At 45.8% G+C, this 22,425-nt stretch overlaps 1 protein-coding gene across 1 annotated transcript in view; it reads left to right on the top strand.

The window, feature by feature from the left end:
* Positions 1 to 22,425, top strand: part of LOC146187249 (protein Spindly-B-like) — a 53,855-nt gene that overhangs the window by 8,462 nt on the left and 22,968 nt on the right. Inside the window, exons 3-6 of the mRNA XM_084607584.1 lie at positions 7,414 to 7,584; positions 9,702 to 9,941; positions 16,748 to 16,903; positions 19,719 to 19,940. Coding sequence (XP_084463710.1) covers positions 7,414 to 7,584; positions 9,702 to 9,941; positions 16,748 to 16,903; positions 19,719 to 19,940 — 789 coding nt within the window. The remainder of the gene's footprint in view (positions 1 to 7,413; positions 7,585 to 9,701; positions 9,942 to 16,747; positions 16,904 to 19,718; positions 19,941 to 22,425) is intronic.

The raw sequence follows: 22,425 nt of genomic DNA, 5'->3' as shown, positions 1-22,425 counted from the left end.
TAGCCCGTACAAGCTCTGTTCTTGTAAAAGCTGCGTCTTTGCCATTGGAGCATGTTAGTCCATCTGTCTAGGCATAGTATTCCACGAACATTGCCCACTTTATGAACTTTAATTTGTCCTCAGTGTTACTTTAATTATGTGGGAACTAGCACTTCCAGATCTAGCATAGACTACTTGCTGATACCAGAAGCCACATGTCACTGACTGAATTTCATGATAAGTAAGAGAAAAAAGGATGTCAGGAGTTATCATTAGAGGGTAGCTGTAACGTTTGACCTCAGGGATAAAAATTTCTACTTGGGAAAAAATTCACTGGCTGAAATTTTCTGTGTTGTTTTGTCCATAAAAGAAGCAGAGGTTACAAACCAGGTGTAGTATTTAAAATCTTTAAGCTCCCTTTCACCAAGCAGACATGTTAAAGGCCAACTCTGGGGTCTTTTTGAACTGATTACCAGATCACATTTCTTAAACTCCCCTCTGTCTGGTACAGAAAGTTTCTCAGTATATCAAGTAGAAATATTGACACGCTGCATTCTTTATCTTCCCTCTGCGCTGATCGCGAGCGTGTGCCTCCTCGAGGCGAAGAAACCGACGTTCATCTCCTCGAGGCGAGGAAACTAAGTTCTTCTGTTGAAGCGGGCCTGCTAGTTTTCCTGCTGCACTGTGACTTCTGTAACTCCTGTGTCCCGCGGTGACTTCTGATCAGAGACTTCACACCGTGACATCTGGTGTAGCTGCTGGGTAACGCAACCCATGCTCCGAACACCTCCAACCAGCCGAGACTCCAGCCCTCAAGGATCTCCTACCACCGAGATTACGCCTAACCATCAGAGTAGCCGACGGCTTCGAGGTCTTGATCCCGAATTCGCGCCTCTACAATTTTCTCGTACTGCGAGGCCGCCACCATCTTCTCCAGCATAACCTTCGGAGACAACACAACCACCCGCAATGACGCACGTAGACACCACTGCCCCCTCCTTCGTGTTGCAGCAGCCGCGGGAGATACCCATCTTCCAAGCCTTTCCCGGCAACGACCCGGAAGATTGGCTAGATAAATTTGAGCGAGTAGCCCAGTACAATCGCTGGGGCGACGACCAGAAACTGCAGCATGTATTTTTTTTGCTCGACGGTGCAGCTCGTACATGGTTTGAAAATCATGAGACTACTATCACGTGGAGTTCCTTCAAGGACCAGTTCCTGCAAGCTTTCACCACCGTTTTTCGCAAAGAACGCGCCGAGCTGCTCCTACAGACGAGAGTTCAGCTCCCTAACGAGAGCGTCCTCGTTTACTTCGAGGACATGGCGAGGCTATTCCGTCGCGCTGATCCAAACATGTCCGAAGAAAAAAAACTTCGCTATCTCATGATGGGAATTAAGGAACAGATCTTCGTTGGATTAGTGCGATGTCCCCCCAAGACCATCGGGGAATTTGTATCCGAGGCCACTACCATTGAGAGGGCTCTAGAGATGCGATCTAAGCACTACGAGCGGCCGTTCATCCCTATTGCTGCCGCCATCGCGGACACTAGTAGCACTGACGTGCTCCGCAAGACCATACGGGCCGTCGTACGCGAGGAGCTGCAAAAACTATTTTCGACGGCAGCACCCCCTCAAGTATCCAGCCTTTCTCAGATGGTTCGGGAAGAGGTCAACCAGCACTCAATCCACCCGATCCGCTCCCGCCAATGCCACCACAGGCCATGACCTACGCCGCAGTCACTCGTCGTGCCTGTCCACCTCCCAGTCAGCATCCACTTCCCAGTCAGCACCAAGCAGCCCCTGCATACACTCGTCAAGCACCTCCCGCTCGAATTTCTCAGGTGCGTCCACGCAAAAGCGACGTCTGGCGCACTCGCGATAATCGCCCGCTGTGCTTCCACTGTGGCGAAGCTGGTCACCTGTTCCGCGATTGCTATTACCGACGAATGGGTCTGCCGGGATTTAGCGCCGACGCGCGAAAGCCGCAGCGTGGTGAACGGCCCCCTGCCATCGATGCGTACTTGGCTGAATCATCCGAAACGCCCTATGACTACTGGCGGTCGCTTTCACCGCACCAATACTCCTCGCAGACACGTGGTAATGCCGGCCTGACGCGGGTCCGCTCCCCTAGCCCCCATCGGGAAAACTAGATGCGGCAACCTTTGGAGGGAAGGTTGCTCATCGACGAAATTCTCAAGCTCCTCCACCGCTGCAACTGGATGGTCACTCCATTTCTTGACGACACGACGCGCCCCACAATGATCCGCTGCCTCGGCGCTCCAGTTCTCCGACGACACGAAATCAGCTAGTACCACACCGCAGCCGTGACCGGACCTCGCGACGTTCCGGCAACACCATAGCCGTAACCGCCGACCTGAACATTTCAATGGACGGAACCGACGTGACAGCGCTTGTGGATACCGGCGCCGATTATTCTGTGATGAGTGGGCCTTTCGCCGCCACTCTGAAAAAAGTGACTACACCCTGGACAGGCCCACAAATTCGTACTGCCGGAGGCCACTTGATAACGCCGACCGGTACCTGCACTTCTAGGGTAACAGTGCAAGAAGAAACATACTTAGCATCCTTCGTCGTACTTGTCCAGTGTTCCCGCGACGTCATCCTTGGCATGGATTTCTTAGCAGAGAATGGAGCCGTTATCAACCTGCAGACTAAGTCAGTGACCTTATCGACTGAGAACGCAATACACAGTGCTTCAGAGCGACCGACAGCACTGCATATCTTTGATGATCACGTCACTATTCCGCCCCGTTCCAATGTGATGACGTCTGTGGCTGCGAATACACTGCGAAACTTTCAAGGTGTCGTGGAGAGCAAACAGATCTTACTTTTCGAACGCAGTCTTGCTGTAGCCAGAGGAGTCGTTCGCCTCGAAGACGGCAAAGCAGATGTCCTACTTACAAATTTTGGCGGTGAGCACCAGCATTTAAGCACGGGGACTGTAGTGGCTCATATTTGCGGTATCACGCATGTTCGAAAAGCCTCTGGACTTGCGACGCTGTCATTGACCGAGATGGAGAGGCCTACCACCGATTTACACTTCGACATTAACCCTGCGCTTTCTCAACTGCAGCATCTCCAAGTGAACCAGCTCCTCCAGCGCTATCGGGCGACCTTCTCCAACTCTTCACTTGTTGGCAGAACCGATCTCGCTAAGCATCGCATTATTACGGATGATACCGTGCCACCTCTCACAGTCACCTTACCGAGTGTCTCCGACTGAACGCGCCGCTATCACTCGCCAAGTGAAAGAGATGCTTCGCGACGATGTCATCCAGCCCTCGCGGAGTCCATGGGCTGCACCTGTCGTTCTTGTGAAGAAAAAGGATGGTACGCTGAGGTTTTGTGTGGATTACCGCCGGCTAAACAAAGTTACAAAGAAAGACTTCTATCCCCTGCCAGAGCAGAGACGATGCTCTGGATCGTCTCTGCTCCGCGAAATATTTCTCTTCAATTGACTTGAAATCCGGATACTGGCAAATAGAGGTAGATGAGAGGGGCCGCGAGAAAACGGCGTTTATTACTCCGGATGGGCTCTACGAGTTCAAGGCTATGCCCTTTGGTCTCTGCTCTGCGCCGGCTACTTTCCAACGGCTTATGGACACCGTACTTGCAGATCTCAAGTGACAGACATGTCTCGTTTACCTTGACGACGTTGTGGTCTTCGCTCCAACGTTTGAGGAGCACCTTCGGCACCTTGAAACTGTTTTGCAAGCCATAACATCCTCTGGCCTTACGCTAAAGAACGAGAAGTGTCATTTTGCTTATACGGAGCTCAAGTTCTTGGGGTACGTCGTAAGCCACGCTGATGTCCTGCCGGATCCAGAGAAAACCACAGCTATTGCCAACTTCCCTCCGCCCCAAGACCAGAAAGCTGTTCGACGACTTCTTGGCTTATGTGCCTACTACCGGCGCTGCGTCAAAGATTTCGCTCGACTCGCCGAGCCCCTAACACGTCTGACAAAGACAGACACGCCTTTCACTTGGGACGCACCACAGGAACAAGCATTCAAAGAGCTTCAACGCCGCCTACAAACACCTCCCATATTGGCTCACTTCGACGAAAACGCCGACACGGAGCTTCACACCGATGCAAGCAACATAGGCTTGGGCGCCGTTCTAGTTCAAATCCAGGGCGGCCAAGAACGTGTAATCGCTTACGCCAGTCGCTGTCTATCTAAAGCCGAATCGAACTATTCTGCAACAGAGAAAGAATGTCTAGCCATTGTGTGGGCGACGTCGAAATTCCGGCCATACCTTTACGGGAAACCATTCAAGTTAGTGACTGACCACCATGCCCTATGTTGGCTTGCAACCCTAAAGGACCCTTCAACCAGTCTTGTAAGATGGAGTCTACGATTACAGGAATTCGACATAACTGTCACGTACAAATCTGGCTGTCAGCATTCGGACGCCGACTGCCTCTCACGTGCCCCTGTAGATCCCCCTGCAGATGAAATTCCTGATGAGGCCATACTGTTAAATGCCATCAGCACAGAGTGCCTCGCTGAAAGACAATCTGCAGATCCCGAACTTCGGCACATCATGGACTATCTAAACGGTGCATGTAAAACCGCTCCGAGAGCTTTCAAGCGTGCTCTGTCATCGTTATGTGTGCGCAATGGTGTCCTCATGAAAAAAAACTTTTCCGCCAGCCAAACGCCGTACCTGATTGTTGTACCTATGTGTCTACGTGATGAAATCTTACAAGCTTGCCGCGATGAGCCATCCTCTGGACATTTGGGAGTCACCCGCACGCTTGCAAGGCTCAAGGAAAAGTACTACTGGCCTCGACTTAACTCAGACGTTTCACACTATGTGAAAACGTGTCGCAACTGTCAGCGTCGTAAGGTGCCGCCGACTAAGCCCACCGGACTCTTGAAGCCAATAGACCCACCATCGAGGCCTTTCCAGCAGATTGGCATGGACATGCTGGGACCATTTCCCCTTTCACACTCCGGTAACCGGTGGGTCATTATTGCTACGGATTACCTTACACGATACGCAGAAACCTCCGCTCTACCCAACGGTACTGCCTTAGAGGTTGCAAAGTTTTTCATCAATTGCGTTGTCCTGCGCCATGGCGCACCGGAGATTTTGATTACTGACAGAGGAGCCGCATTTACAGCCGAATTGCTGCAGCACATTTTAATTCACAGTCATACTGAACACAGGGAGGCGACACCTTACCATCCTCAAACGAACGGCTTGACCGAACGCTTGAACAAAACACTCGCTGACATGCTCTCAATGTACGTCGACGTAGAGCACAAAATGTGGGATGAAGTGCTCCCGTACGTTACCTTTGCATACAATACAGCGGTCCAGGAAACAACGAACATGACACCTTTCCATCTGGTCCATGGCCGTGAAGTGACCACAATGCTTGATGCCATGTTACCACATCTAGACGACGGCAACCAACAAGCAGATGTTCACACCTTTCTGCACCACGCTGAAGAGGCCCGTCAGCTGGCCAGGCTGCGAATTCAGAATCAGCAACGCCGCGATGCCCAACGATACAACCTCCGACACCGTGACTCCCGGTACACAGCTGGAGACCGTGTCTGGGTTTGGTTTCCTGTACGTCGACGAGGCCTCAGTGAGAAACTGCTGTGTCGTTACTTTGGCCCGTACAAAGTGGTAAGCCAAGTTGGGGACCTAAACTATGAGGTTGTTCCTGATGGATTTAAAAAGTCCCGACGCTCCACGCTCCCGGACGTGGTCCACGTGGTCCGCCTGAAACCGTATTACGACCGATAGTGCAACTGCCCTTCGTGCAATGGTTGTTTTGTTTGTTTGTTTTTATCTCTACCCACACTTCCAGCATCGGGGCGATGCTTCTTGTACCCGGGGGGGGGCAATGACACGCTGCATTCTTTATCTTCCCTCTGCGCTGATCGCGAGCGTGTGCCTCCTCGAGGCGAAGAAACCGACGTTCATCTCCTCGAGGCGAGGAAACTGAAGTTCTTCTGTTGAAGCGGGCCTGCTAGTTTTCCTGCCGCACTGTGACTTCTGTAACTCCTGTGTCCCGCGGTGACTTCTGATCAGAGACTTCACACCGTGACAATATGTTAAAAGAGCAAAATCCAGGAAACGAGAGCTCAGTTCCACCTCAATTATGGTGACATCACAGACCGCGCAATGACATTGTAGATAATTTCACAAAACCTCTTGTGTGCATGTTTTGGTAAACTTGTGACTCTTATCAACAGCTTGGGTAATTACTTGTCTAAAGTGGTGAAAAGCAAGCTCGAAATATGCATAAAGAAAAATAAAATGAATATCAAGGGTTGTGTGTCTAGTGATCAGGCACACGCCAGATTGCCTGTAGAACTCTGCCTAGTCGAGGCCACAAAATGTGAAATTAAAAAATTGCTGAAATAAATTCTGCACCACTGTAATATTTGGCACAAAGTACCCGAGAAATTTGGAGAACATACAGTGCAAATTTTAACAAAAGCTGATTTATTTGAATAACACCACAGGAAACCATTAAACAAGTATAGACACCTAATTTTTAGTTTGTGTTTTATCCTTTTTAATAGTACACATGATATGTATAACTTTATTGAAATTACTGCAAACGATGGTTTAATGCGTCGTGACGCTGGCCAAGCGTTAACCCGGAGTTATGCCCTACTCTTCATTACTTCATTTTGGCCCATTTGTGGTGGGCCATTAGGCTTGTGCTTTTCGAGTGCACCCCAAGCCTGCTGGATGGCCCATAGTTGACTGTCCTTGTCCGCACTCTGCACAGCATTTTGAAGTTCGGGCAGGTATTTCTTGAATGTAGCTTCGGTCGAGAACCAGGCACAGTCCCACATGATGTGCCATTGGTTCGCTGAAGGCATTACTGTACACGGGTCGTCACGTGATATCTGTCTACGACCGCTCAATAATTTATAATCGAATTTCTTTTCTCCGCTGTTTCGATTTCTGTTTCAGCAGTTGAGTGATGGCTGTGACGTGAAAGTCTAGGCCACAAGAGGGAAAAAAGAACAGCTGTATAATTGTTCCTATGTCGTTTCAATACATCAGAAGACTAAAGGCAGCCTGCCTCAAGAACAAGTATTGCAAAAAGTGAAGTCAGCTGTTTTCATGCCGCTGTTTTTCGCTGTTTTCATGCTGCTCGCTGTTTTTTCATGCCGTGCGTGACCTAGACTTGACTGTGACGTCACAGCCATCTCCCGACTGCTAAAACTGAGACTGACGAGGAAAAAAAATTTTATTATAGATTATTTAGTAGTCGTAGGCAAAAACCACATGGTGATCCATATTCAGGATTGTCTTGCGCATCATTAACGAGAAAATGTCACCAAAATTTGGCGTCTATACCCCTTTGACTCTTGCCCCTGGCACATGATGGCTGTTTTGTGTGTGCAACAAAACACGACGTGAATCTCTTTGCAGACTCTTCAGCAGGAGTTGCACAGCACGCGGATGAAGTTGGAATGTGCCACTGAGATGGCGAAAGGGCTCTCCTCAGAGTTGGATCATGCCAAGGACCAGGCTCTAAAATCAAGGAAAGAATGCTCTGCACTTCAAGCAGCGGTGAAAAGACTTGAAGCTGTTGTTGAGGAGGTAAGACTGGATATTTTTATTTTACTCTCAGTTGTTAGAGATGGATGGCAGTCAGAAAGTAGGCAAAACTTACCTGTTTTGCCTGTGAAAGCTCTACATTGAAAGAAAAAGAGATGTAGAAAACTGGCATAGTTGTCGAATCTGTAGGGACCACTTGAAAATTTCAATGAATTCAGAGATGCATTCACGAAGTGCCATCTTCAATATCTTCACCTGTCAGTTGTAGTTTGTCCTTGCACTATTGTACACGTGTCGTATGTACGGGACAGGGTCTTTTCATTTCCCAAAATGGCCCCTGAAATGGTATACTTGCGATATTAATCTAATGCAACAAATTCATAGAGGTGGTCTTTGTGAGCTTTAGAGTCAAAATTTAAAGCTTTGCTTAGAGCCTATAATTTACAAATAATTTTTAAAGAGGGCTTCTAGCGACCATTCACAATGGATTAGGCCGGCACCTTCCCGCATGCTCCCTCAGGGATGGCATCAGCTGTGCTTGCTGGATACGCCCACTGAATGGATGCTCCCAGGTCACGTAGGCAGGGTGGGGCATGATGAGTGCTGTCACGAATTCCTTCAGTTTTTCTCTTGCGCTGGGATGTACTAGTTGAGTGAGAGGAGGAGCATCCTTTTCAATTGCCTTTATGTTCACTACTAATGAAGCTGGCTTAGGAATTTTTGTGTTGCTGTGAGGACTGACCGGATACCTATACAGATTTTCTAGTTTTAGTATATGGCTTTCTATGAGCCCCTTAATCTCAATGCACACCTTGGCTGATTATCTGTTGCTTTAAAGTAGATTGATCACCATGGTGTGTTGCCAGGCAGTGGTTTGCAGATTGTAGTGGGCTGATGATCCTATTGTGCATATATTTTTATCTACATTTTTTCATTTGTTTGTTTTTTTCATAGTGCTTTAGTGCTCTTGATTGTGAGTGTATATTAAAGAGGCACCACAATATCTTTGCTGCCTCGCCGTGGTGGTGCAGTGGTTAGGGCGCTCGGCTACTGTTCCCAAGGACGCGGGATCGAACCCCGCCACGGCGGCCACTTTTTGATGGCGCTTAGCTTTTCACGTGAAAAGCTAAGCGCCTGTGTGCCGTTCGATGTCAGTGCACGGTAAAGAACACAAGGTGGTTGAAATTTCCAGAGCCCTACACTACAGCGTCACTTATAGCCTGAATCACTTTGGGGCGTTAAACGCCATAAACCAAACCATAACTTTTTGCTGGTGATTATTGTGGTAAAAATTTCTTGTATGTTCGAGAAACGCATGTAAAAAGAATGTTTGAAATCTGAGTATGGAAACAAACATCTTAATTTACTTAGAAAATTCGAAATACAAAGACTTGACAGAAATGCATTTAATTCTCCAATTTCGCTCACCCAGTGCCAAGATTGGGCGCTGCTAGTGAGAATCATGCTTTGCATACATGCAAGAGGAAACGTGTGTGGAATCGCCTGACCAGGGCAGTACTCAGCCAAACATTTTGATGGCAGAGTCCCGCCGTGGGTGGGCATGGTCATTACAGGGTCTGAGATGAAACGGGTTCGGAAAGGGGCCATCAAATGTGTGCATTATGTAGAGAAAATCCCACTGACTCATGTATGCTACATTCTACAAGTCCTCAAAGTCGAGCTGATAGTTGACAAGGGTTTAATAAATTCCCCTTTTTGCACCAAGCGACGACCTGCAGTGCTCGGCATTTGCCCAAGTTCCCTTTCACACATTAATAGACTGTCTAGGACAGGCAAGCAGCGGAGGCTGCTGCAGATTGCTGTCATTGGTTCGCGAGCACCACAGTGAAGAAAGTGGAGTGCTGGCCCAGACTGTCAGGAGGCTGGAGCACATCTTCCTTGCTGCTCTCTCCTCAGGGTTCCAGCTGTTGCAAGGAATCTAGTGGCAAAAAAAAGAGTGCAAACCTCGAGTTGCTGCTTCTTGTTATGACTGTCCTGCAGTATTGTTAGTATGTAACCCATATTGGCCAGCATAAGTTCTGGTTGGAGAGTCATCTAGGACATCCACAGTTTCCTTGGAATTCTCCGTGTGATGTTTGTTATGGTAGAAGCATGAATTTTTCTTCAGTCTCTCTTTTTTTTTTTTTGCTCTCCTGCAGAAGGATACCGAACTGTCACATGAGGCTTGCCTGGCAGCGAGGACAAAGCTCCAGAATCATGTGAACCGCCTTGAAGAGCAACTCCACGAGAGTCGCCAGGAATGTGAGCGTCTGCGATCTCACGACACCAGCATGGGCACGAGTGCACTCGGGAACAACTCGCTCACATCACAAGGCATGCGTGAGCAAGAGCTTCAACTTCTTCTTGAAGAGCTGCAAGCTGAGGTAGCCCATCTGAAGGTGAGTGCTGGCCACTGAATATCTACACCGAGTGTCGCCACTGTTAGCAAAGCATTCTGTGTGGTATCGATCTATGTTAAAGAAAGCCCTCCACTACAGCATCTCTCATGGATGCCAGTTTAGACGTTCAGCACTAAACAGCTCAGTTAATCAGCAAACCAGGCGTAAGTTCTCCTAGATAAACCGGTGTCTTGTTTAAACTTCAGAGAAAGGGCAGAGAGGGAGCACGCAGTTTGGTAGGCTTTGTTTGACACAATTTTTAACTGATGCCCTGTGTAACAGCATTCGATATGATCATCCTGTTGCACACACAGTCTAGATAATTTTAATTTGAAGGGTAGTGACAATTTCTTTCACTTGCCCCACTGCAGTGGTGCAGTGGTTAGGGCACTCTGCTGCTGTGCCAAAGGATGCGCGATCGAATTCCTGCTGGGGTTGCCGCTTTTCAATGGAGGTGAAAAGCAAGGCACCCGTGTGCTGTAAGATGTCAGTGCATCCTTAACCATTTAACCGTTTCGGACAAGCTGCGCTCGTCCTTGCCAAGCCGTCCCCAAACCGTTTTGGACGACTATAGCTCGTCCTTGCTGAATAGGTTCTTCCCTTCAGCGTTTCTGACGAGCAGCACTCATTTGTGGCTTAGATGGCATTTTGCTTGACAGATGGCAGCACTGACCTTATAATTTGTTTTTTTTTCTACCACATAAACGTCTTTTTCGTATGACAGCATGGGTTTTAAAAATGGCATCCAACGGAGGCGACGCGTGCATTGCTGGCCCGTCTTCTCGGAAACGACGCTTTTCTTCGTCGTCATCTTCTTCAAACGATGGTGATTCAGACACTGAAGTGTACATTGTTTCAGGGAGCGAGGACGACAGTGGTGACTTTGTGCTGAGCAGTTCTTCCGTATTGTGAGAAATAATAAAGTTCAATATGCTAATTTGACTTCGTGTTTGCATGAAAAATTTTTTTAAAGATCGAATGCATGCTTTTTATTGCATTAATAACCGAAATCAGGAATAAAAAAAATAAGCAGTTTTGTTAAAAAATTTGTTGATATAACAAAACGGTGAAGGGGTTAAAGAACCCCAGGGAGTCGAAATTTCGTGAGCCCTCTTCTATGGTCTCTCTTGGCCTAGGTCACTTTGGGCATAGTTTCTTATTTTTACCTAGAGGGAAAGCTGGATGCCGCCTTCCGTGGGAGTTTGCGTGGAACTTCCTGACGACCAGTTCAGCCACCATGAGCGGCCCATGGCTAAGCATCATGGGCCGGAGAGCTACTTGGTGCAGAACTACAACTTTTGGTCAAAAAATAATGCAAAAATAAACATTGTTGTACAGTCAAGTGTTCCAATATTCAATATGGTGATTGAAATTGTAAAACGCGAGCAAAGTAGTATGTGAGTGCCAAAATTTGTTCAAAATAAACGATGGCTCTCTTCTGTTGGCAAAGTATTCAGCATCGTGCACTGAAACCAATATTTCGCACCTAATAGGCACAGATTAAAAGAAAGAAAATCATTTAAATGCATATAAATTTGCTTGATCACTTATCAAAGCTTTTTAATGCATTTCGGAAAACAAACCTTTTATTGGGGTCGTCTGCTTTTGCATCTTCACTACTATGGCTTTTGCACTCTACGTTCGCGCTTCGAGAAGATGATGATGATGATAAGGAGGAGGAGACATTTTAGTAAGGCCTCTGTGTCTTTCCGAAAAAATCCGACTGCCCCACACCAAGTGGCATGCAGCCCATAATGCATAGCGCACCCATGGTGGCTAAAGTGCAGCGTTCCCGGCTTTCCCTCTAGGTAAAAGCAAGAAACTCTATGGCGTTGGGGCGTTAAACCCTGTAAACCTAAAACTAAATGAGCTCTGTAGCTGGTCCCTAAGCAGCTGTAAGGCATTTGAATCTTGTATCTTTGCTTTTTTGTCTTGAATTTCACTGCATGGGGAAGTGTCAAAAGCTCTCAGGATGGATTGTTTGCTCGCGCTGTCCAGAAGTTTGCCTGTTTTGCGATCTTTTCAGCACGAAGGCCTGAAAGCGTTGCAAGCAAACCGCTGTGTACTGGAGCAACTAACGCCTGTTTGTAAATGCTATTGCAAATGCTTTCATCGGCTTTCGAGCGCAGTGAGCTGGGCTTTTCTTAAGAACTTCGTGAGCAAGAACGGCAAGCAAGCCCTTCCAAACCGACTTCTGTCAAAAGCTTTGCATTCAGACATGTCGTGCTCCGTTCGTGAAAAGCACCAATTGATTCGTGCCTCTGTTATCTCTGTTTAGTATTATATGCACATTAGGAGGTAAATGTGTACACAGCATCCTGCAAAAGAACTGCGTCATGGCGACTGATGGTTGGCAATGTTTGCTAAAAGCAAACAATGGTGGGAGCTTGCAAGGTCATGTGACCGTAACGCTACTTCCTGTCACAACGGAAGCAGAGACCTGGCGGCAAGTGGTCCAGGACTGGAAAATTTAATGTACCCACTAAGCTTTGTGCGTGTGTTGATTTAGTGTAGTATTACATTCGTGGGCTTGTGCGGTGGGTTTGTCTGTGCCTCAGCTCAGAGATAACAATGCCTGCTTCGATAAAAATAAAGAGAAGGTTTGTATCCTTGTATGCTGTTTCATTGGCCATGGACGTGTGTGTAGCAGAACTGGTTATGTATACTGTCCGAGGTTAGGAGGAAGAGATTGAAAGTACTGAATTTTTAGGAGAGGAAAATTAAGGCTGTAGGCAGGAATTCTGGTCTAGGTTACGTGACATCTGTTGCCGAAACTCTTGATATCATGTGGCCCCAGTTCAGTACATCTGCACGAGTTAAAGCACTTCTACAGGCGCATTATCAAGATGTATTGACGGATGCATCTGCAAGGGTTTTTGTGCTTCTATTCATCCTCTCAGGGGTGACTTCTCTATGCATTCCGTACATCCCCATAAGTATGCTAAGTCATACGTTGGAAAGATTGTTCTGCTCCCGACATGTTTCGTGACCTATAAGTCAACTGGATGTGTAATCCAGAGGCAGCTGCTCTCTGCGAGCATGGCATCTGCATACGAGTGAGTTAGGCATACTTTACTTGCATGCATCCCAGTGCCTTCATGCATGCTGCGAGTTGTACCCTGCACGGTCTTTGATGAAAGTGGACCACCTATGTTAAGGCTGGCGTGTCGGTTGGTCATCATACATTTGGTCTACATGAGACAAGCATATTTATTTGCGAAGCAGTTATTCGTAGCTGGGTTACGGCAGGTGTCGTCAGGCTCAGTTTATGATTAATTGAGTTGAATTTCTCATTTTAACGGTAACCTTCTCCTTTTGAGAGAAAAGAAAGCTAAGACCCACATTATTCAGTGCAAGAATAGTCTTGCATATATTTTCTCTTAGCTACACCTCCGACCGAAAGAAACTTCGTCAAAAGTCGCCACACACCCATTTCTCTTTGTGTTCTCCATTTTTTTTATTGTCAACGCGTGGTCATCAGAGACTTGCTACTCTTTGTATTAGTGACAGTCATGCTGCACTTTTTCACCACAGTGCACTTTGTTGTCATTTTACCCTAGAACACCCCTTGGGGGGGCCCCAATAAACATTACTAATGTTAATCTGTACCCGGTGCGGCGTGCACCCCCTGCACCCAGCTTGTAACGTCACCGGCCTGGTGTCTTCGTTTGCACAGTCTGTGTGTTCGTGGCTGTGTGTGTGTGCGGGTCCAAGGTCAAAGGTGGTGCAGTTGGAAATTGCTATGCATGCTTTATGGGGTACACGAGTATAAGGAGGGCAACACCTTTTGCCATGTTGGTCTCCAGTGTCCCACCAAAAGCGCAGATTGTCGTGTGCTGTTCAAGAAATAACTGCTGGCAAATACATTTGCATGTCAGGCTTTTGGTTTAGGTTCCTTCCGTTGGTTTATCTTTTTTCTACCTTGGAACTATAGTGTACCTGCTTTTATCTAATGCCAGTGCAAAGAAGGTTGATATTTTGATCCAATGATATTTACACTACTACTATAGCTACAATATCTGTGTAGTGCACAATGGTTGATGCTGAATGAGTAATGATTGTGTGTAAGGCAGAAGGACGAGGTCAAGAAAGCACTAGAAACTATGAAAAGGGGGAAATCAGCTGGAGAGGATCAGATAACTACAGATTTGCTGAAGGACGGGGGGGTATCGTGCTAGAAAAACTGGCCACCCTGTATACGCAGTGTCTGGTGTCATCGACGGTACCGAAACCATTGAAGAATGCAAACATTATCCTCATTCACAAGAAAGGGGAATCTAAGGACCTTAAAAATTACAGACCAATCAGCTTACTGTCTGTTACGTATAAGGTATTTACTAAGGTAATCGCTAATAGAATCAGGACAACCTTAGACTGCAATCAAGCAAAGGATCAAGCAGGGTTTCGGAAACGATACTCTACTATCGATCATATCCATACCATCAATCAGGTGATAGAAAAATGCTCGGAATATAACCAGCCCTTATACATAGCATTCATTGATTACGAAAAAGCATTTGACTCAGTTGAAACCTCGGCGGTGATGCAGGCATTGCGAAATCAGGGGGTAGACGAGCCGTCCGTGAAAGTGCTGGAAGATATATATAGTGGCTGCACAGCAACCATAGTTCTGCATAAAGAAAGTAACAAAATTCCCATAAAGAAAGGTGTTAGGCAAGGAGACACAATCTCCCCAGTACTATTCACAGCTTGTTTAGAGGAAGTATTCAGAGACTTGGAATGGGAGCAGTTGGGGATAAGGGTAGATGGAGAATACCTCAGTAATCTGCGATTTGCTGATGACATTGTCTCGCTAAGCAGCTCGGGGAATGAACTGCAAATAATGATTGATGACCTAGACAGAAAAAGTAGAAAGGTAGGCTTGAAAACCAATATGCAGAAGACTAAGGTAATGTTCAACAGCCTCGGGAAGGAACAGCAGTTTACATTAGGTGGCGAAAAACTGGAAGTAGTAGGCGAATATGTCTACTTAGGACAGGTAGTAACCGCAGATCCGGACCATGAAAAGGAATAACAAGAAGAATAAGATTGGGATGGAGCGCATTTGGCAAGCAATCGCAGATTATGACTTGCAGCTTACCGGTATCGCTCAAGAGGAAAGTATACAACAGTTGCATCTTGCCTGTACTCACCTATGGGGCTGAAACGTGGAGGCTAACCAAGAGAGTTCTACTTAAGTTGAGGACAACCCAGAGGGCTATGGAACGAAAAATGGTAGGGGTAACATTAAGAGATAGAAAGCGTGCAGAGTGGGTCAGAGAAATAACTCAAGTTACCGACATTCTAGTAGAAATTAATAAGAAGAAATGGACATGGGCAGGACATGTAGTGCGAAGAGATGATAACCGATGGTCGCTGAGGGTAACAAACTGGATTCCAAGGGAAGGAAAGCGTAGCAGGGGGCGGCAGAAAGTTAGGTGGGCGGATGAGATTAAGAAGTTCGCAGGGGTCAAGTGGATGCAGCTAGCACAGAACCGGGTTAAGTGGAGAAATATGGGAGAGGCCTTCGCCCTGCAGTGGGTATAATCAGGCTGATGATGATGATGATGATGTAAGGCAGTAAGCCAGCTGGAAGTTACACATGTTGAGAAATATTTGTTACCGAAGGGGACATGTTCTTAACTTTGTTTTCAAGAACTCAGACTCGTAGCCGTGAGTTTTGTCTCAGCCGTGGTTTCTGAGCTAAACCAGAAGCTACCAGGCTGATGCTGAGTTATGTCCCTGTTGTCACAGCGGTTGTTTTCATTTCTCATTGAACTTGGAGTGTGCAAGGCACTTTGAATGTTTTTGAACAAAGTTGTGCATGTCTCAACTTTGTTCTCAGTGTTGTTGATCTCCTGCCTTGGGGCATACTAGATGCATCTGAAGCATCAAGTTGTAGATGGAATTTTTTTTTCCTTTATCGCAGAAGTTACTTGAAGTACAGTTCTCATTGCTTTTTTGCATGTGTTTTCACTACGGGCAAGACTGGAGTGGCTGAAAAGTGTGTGAGCTTGCAAAGAATTGTGACATCTGCTTTATCCACAGAACAAATATGATCTTTTTGTTGAGTGTTGGATCAACATCATCTGTCACTCAAATCTTGAAATGAATAATTTTAATCTGCCACTGTGCCATTCCCATGTGCTCTACTTTCAAGATCAGTTTTTTCTGTGCGATTACATTTTAGGTGTTCGCTGCTTATTTCTTCATAATCTTGATATTTTCTTCTTGAAAATCCTTGGTAACCAACTCTGTTGCAGATATAGTGGTCCTGGCTTAGAGAACAGTGTGAATCTATGTTTGTTCGAAATAATTTGCCACCGCCTCCGGCTCATTACAGTATCATGCTAGGGTTCTTACCACCACATGATAAATTAATTATATCTCAATTGATAACATGGGATTAATAGTTACAGCTCTCATATGTGCTGGTGTGGGCCTTGGCTCTATACCTCCCTGTATGTCAGCAAGGCCTTTGGGGAAAGTGAAATGAGTGGATAAGAAAAATAGCTACAGGAGCCTTTGTGGAATAGAATGCTCTTTAATTTTTTATTTTTGGCAGTCACTTTGCGATTATTTTCGGTCGGGAATTGTGCTTTAGAAGAAAAAGACTCGTGTGGAAAAAGCACGTATGCATGCAACACTTGTACAGCCGGGAAGCTTAAACGCGAAGCAAATAGTTGAGCAAAAAGCTGAACCCTTTCTTGGAGCACTTCACTTGAAGGGGGGCCTACAAGAGGAGTGTGTGTTTTAGGCAATTTGTTACTGTTATGATTATGACAACTTTATTATTTTTTCTGCAGACGGAAAGAGACTCCCTGTCTGGTCGCCTCGAAACAGCGGAAGACAGGTTGAGAGCCACCTTGGATGATCTGTCTGTGCAGAAGACCCTGGTGCAGAACCAGGAGGATGAGTGCATTCAACTTCGCGCACAGTTGGAGAGCCTACAGATGGACCAGGCAAGTCATCGTAATCGTTACTATTAGCCTAACCATCTCACAACCCTGCCCGGCACCTGTTGCGGCCACTTTATATCTTTGCAGACTTCCTGATCTTATCTGCCGGAGTTACTCTTTTCTGGCCCCTGTGTCCACAAGTAACCGTGTTGGCGGAAAAGGGGATTCTGGTGGTTTTGCTCACATCAAGTATTTGGATTTCTAAGACCCCGTGGCAGAGGCAATACGCCACTTTGGCCCACACTCTCTGTAGACGCACCTCCAGGCTATCCCGACTAAGGGAAATCTGCAGTCATCCTTTCCTATATTTCCTCCATCTTTCACTTCCCTATTTTTTTTCTTACAACTGTCCTGTCCCTCTACTTGGATTTTTCTTCTGGTGGCAACGGTTAGCCTTATCAGCTAACAGATGTAGGGAAAATGATGGGCTTTGTTTTGTGATACATCAAAGAGCCAGTAGCCACTAATGCAATGAGAAGCTTAGGAGATTTTTTTGTATTAGTCACTGTGAAAGAATGATGCTATAATCTTGCAAGATTGCAGTATCATTAAATAAATGAAATAATGCTCTCTTTGGTATAACTTAGTAGAAATAAAATAGACTAAGGGATGTGGTTTTTTTTTTATTTCTAAGGCTCTTATTACTTCACATTGATCAACACACACACACACACACACACACACACACACACACACACACACACAGAGAACCTGCTTTCTTTTGAGTTAGTAGCAGTTGGCTTTCTTCGTATGTCTCCGTTTTATATTTCTTGAGATTGTTTACTGATTAGTTTGACAAAATCTGAAAGTCTTGTACTCATATGGTCATAAGTATAATGTAAGAGGAACATTACGCAGCTCTCACTCTCAACATTGTACAGTCGACCCTGGATATATCGAACTTGAAGGGGATTGCGAAATAGTTGAGACATCGCTTGCGATCGTGTAAAATGATGCCGTATTTGTCGCATATTCAATCCACTTGCATAATGAACCCCGCCCTCTACTTTTGCTCCCTGGAATTTGAAATAGTGTTAGTGGCGCGTCCCTCCGCTTCAGCCGTCTCATTCACAGCAGGTGGTTGCTTTTCTTCCTTCTGATCAGTTACCATCACCGGTACGCTATTATTTCATGTTGACCAGTGCAGAAACAAAATATTTCGTATGCTTTCCTTTGTGGTTCTCATTATACAAAGTGTGTGGCTAGCTCGCCTGAGTTGCACCATGTTCGGTTATAGTTGGGGGGCGGGGGGTACAGCAGGCGTGGACTATACTTTTTTTTTAACTTCTCTTTTATGCCCTGATTGATCTCCATGATGAGTAGCTGGCATTGAACAAAACCAGTAATATCTCAGTAATTTGGTTCTCAAGGGACTAGAAAAAATGTTCGAGTTCTCGAACGTGCATTACTCCAATTTTGTCTGCACATTTAAGATGAAAGCTAAGATATAACAATGTGCTTCTCCATACAGTTGTATGGTGAAGCATCCTCTAAACACGATGGTTTAGCTCACTGCACGTGAAAGCATGTGGATGCAAGGGAGAGAATAGTGATTAGGCGTTGGAACAGTGTGATGTCATCTTGAAATAAAACGATATGACTAGTGATGTAAAAGTGGTGTTTAATTAATATTTATTGCATGTGTAACCGTTAACAGCTGTCACATAACACAGGTAGGTAGTATAGGTCGCATGAGGGATGAAAAAAACTGACAATTATCGCTCCTTCTTCATCCATAGTGATTGTGACTTTAGGAGAGACTGGCTTTAGCATTGTAGTGGGTCGGAACAACAAAGAGGAAATTGTATTGTTCATTTTTTGCCTCGTGAGACCTTTACAGAACTTTAACGTCATAACCATTGCTTTACTGCTGAAATCGAATATTTGAAACAGTTGAGAGAAAAAATTGAATACTAAATTAAGTGTTAAGCTAATGCCGTGTGGTCATGTGTGTACAGTAATGTCTTGCTTGTCATTGACAAGAAGAAAACATACGATCAGAATTTGGTGCATGTACTACTCCTTAGCTTATGCCCGTGGTTGCTTCCTTGTATAGTTTTATGTTTTACTGAACTGGGTGTCTCACTTCCTCTGCAGAGTCTTGGAAACAGAAGCAATTTCTGGTAGGAAATGAAGTGGAAGTTGTGGGCTTTTGAAAAATTTTGATTGCCGTTGAAATAGGTGCGAGTGAGCTAAAAGGCATATTTCTGCTGAGCAGTTAATAGCTGCTTTGCAAGAGGCTGTTGGCGTTACCTTCACTTTGTTGTACAAAATGCATCAGTTACTTTATGAAACTTGTTATAAACCACTGAATTCTGCATGCCTCAACGAGAAACAGGAGAAAGAATAACTGATACTGCAGAGTAAATTAAAAGCAATATATGTTAGACGGTACTTGACTGCATGTGGTAGAACATCTACAGAGCAAAATGTTTTTAGTTAATACTGACCCCTTAGGGATGGGTTAGGTGTATGCAGCAAGTGCATTTTCTGCTGTAATTTTTACTTATTTCTGTCTACCTATCAGAATTGTTGCTGTGCTCTTCCCTATTTCAAATTCTTTTACTCCACGTCAGGAATTTGGCGGGTAGGAAGGAAGCCTCCAAACTCATTGCTGTGACATTTTTTTTCTTAGGGCGGAAGCCTTACTTGGTTCGTGGTGAAAATCTCGCATGGGCAAGATGTGTCCACGGGATATCGGTGCGGTTCTGTCTGACCTTTAAGAAAAATACTGATAGTCAGTGATGGTTAAAGAGGAATCGGGCTTGCTACATGTAGTGCTGCCCTTAGTTGGGTTGACTTGTGTTGGTGCTTGCAGGTGGACCCCAAACGTCGGGGGAACTCTCTCTTCTCTGAGGTGGAGGACCGGCGTCTCAAGCAGGAGCAGGAGCTGCTTTCTCTGCGTACGCGCTATCGCGCCCTGGACGAGCAGAGGCAGTTCCTGCAGAAGCAAGTGCGCGACAGCCGCAACCAGATGGCCATGATCTTGGCCATGGGTTCGGGCAGTAAGGCGGACGCCCTTCAGCTACGGCGGCTCCAAGTGAGTCTTCCCTCCAGTGAAGAAAGGATGGAAGAGAAATTTTGTTAAAAGTTCGTCAAAACTTCAATAGGATTAAAGGGACACTAAAGACGCCCAAAGATGCTATGAAAATCAAATAAACTGCATTTGGTGACACTGTCGCCGTATATCCGGCAGCAAAAAATCTAATAATTGCTGAGATATTGCGATAAGAAATTGAGTTTTTTTCTTGTTCCCGCCAGTCGAATTCAAACTGTTTCCTCCGAATACGTAGTCGGATAGAGTGACGCACACTATGATGTAAATGGAGACTCCGTGATTGCTAGCGAGCCAGCGCGGCCCGCGGCGTCGAGCATCCCTCAGGGGCCAACATGGAAACAGCGTACTCGCAATTGACCATCGGCTCACAATAAGTGACAGCCACAGCTGAAATAAATAAAATGATGAGGAGAGTAATTTACCGAGCGATGGGCCCATAAGGAAGAAAAAAAAACATAGAACGCTTGTAATGCTCAATACTTAACGTGTTTATCAAGCTTTTACGCTCCTTCTTGCACTGCGTATAAACAAACCGAGCCCTCATTCAGCGCAACGCTTCCCGAAATGTTTACATACAAATAAGATTTAGTTACCAGCAAAATACTAGTGTCCTCGCTGCTGCGCTTGCCAGTTTTGAAGCTTCGTCGCACTTTTTTCCTTCAAGGTTTGTGCTACAGCTCTGTGCTCAGCGAAGGTTACGTCCATGGTAGCAGAGCATGACCGAAGGGCTGGCGCCCCTAAATTTGCCAGCGCTGTGAAATTCCACATGCTAAAATGGTTCCAGTGCACAATATAGTGCGCATAGGCATCCAGAACATTAGTTGCAAGTCGTGAGAGCAGGTAGCATGCTTCGATGGTAGCATGCAGCAATGGCCTGTACACCTCGAAACACGTTCCATTATAAATGCAGCCGTGACATAATATGCAGAAATATTTCCTGGCTTCCTACAACTGGGCATTGCCGAGTGGTTAGCGCCGAACATTACGGAGCAAGCAGTGGTGAGTTCATATCCAGCTGGTGGTGGCGCTTTTTTTTTCTACAAATTGTTCTTTTTACCTTTTTAATGTATTTGTGGTGCTTCGTTATTTTAGTTTTTACTTTTTATCCGAGGCCCTTTTTTCGCCGGGCGATCAGCGCTATAGGCAAGGATGCAATAGGGGAAGGATGACATTTAGAATAAGATCGACGCTCTCCTTGGTATGAGTGGCAAGTATGTTTCTTTTGTTTACGATGCCTGCAAATAGCACGTTGAAGCTCTTGTTGCCACAATATGTGGGACAGATGTGCCATGATTTAGTGAACAATTGAATGATAATGCGTTTTTTCTTCACCACTTAGCATATGTATGCTTTTCGTGGCGTACGTAACTGCAGTCGAGCGGTAGTCGAAGTGGCGACGGCGGCGATATGCTGGCTCATAACTGTGAACGAAGGAGCGTGTCGGTGGCAGCGGATTTCACTCGCTCGTGCCTCTGAATGCTGAAATGTGAACGAGCCAGGCACATCTGCTGCTCCAAGCTCATAATTCAGGCGCTGCAGGTCCAAATTTGAAACTATCTGAGCATGCACGAAGTGCCTGAGCCGGAACATAACCGAAACTGAAGTGGGTGCCTGTGGTGCCTCCAAATATATATTTGTATGTGCCTTGCAATGTTTACGTTGTCTTTTTAACGTTGTTTACGTATGATAAAAGCGTGTTATCATATTCGAGACAAAACCTATGACAGCATTCAACCGGGCAACATAATCCGCATTTGTCAGCCTCCGGGATCCCTAGCGCATCACGTGATTTGTAGTTGCGAGTTTCGGCTGTGGCGGCGATACCTGTATTTCTGTTCTTCTTTACTACCTTATAACAGCTCTGTTTTCAGTAAGAGTGGATTTTTTGTAATCAGGAATTGGCATTCTATCGATGCAAGTCCACTTCAGTTTTCTTTTTAGTGTCCCTTTAATATCTTGGGGATGGTGTCAGTCTTTTGAGGCATGAGCACTGGAAGCACCACTGGGAATTGGGAAGGTGGGTGTAGGAGGGAGATCATTTTAGGGGAGAGAAGTGGAAGAGGAATGGGAGTAGACGAGGTGACAGAAAGGAGCGCAAAAGGAACACTCCTGGTGTCAATACATTTCTTTTGCATCTGTTCGGATTGATTGTTTGTACTTTTTTTTTCTACTAGGTAGCTGTGGGAAGAACCTTCAGAGCCTGCAGTATTGACATAGAAATCAATACAGTGAAGTAAGGAGCAGTTTTTTAAAGGGAATGCTAGTGTTTGTGACACACAGCATGGAGGGTGGAGTGTCACAGCACAGAGTGGAGGCTGTTATCTGAGTATAACTCCTGTTTCTTTCTTTTTTAATTTTTAATACTTAGAACAGTTGCCGACCGATTTTTTGGACTAAGCGGGACCGTGGAAATTGTCTGAATAATGAAACAGTTCGAAAAGTTTGTAAACTATTTATTGGCAGTAGG

This window comes from Amblyomma maculatum, chromosome 6 (assembly GCF_055883805.1).
Source record: "Amblyomma maculatum isolate TAMU_Amacu chromosome 6, ASM5588380v1, whole genome shotgun sequence".
Classification (NCBI taxonomy): Eukaryota; Metazoa; Arthropoda; class Arachnida; order Ixodida; family Ixodidae; genus Amblyomma; species Amblyomma maculatum.
Note: the sequence above shows the minus strand (reverse complement) of the source record. Positions and strands in the feature narration are given on the sequence as shown.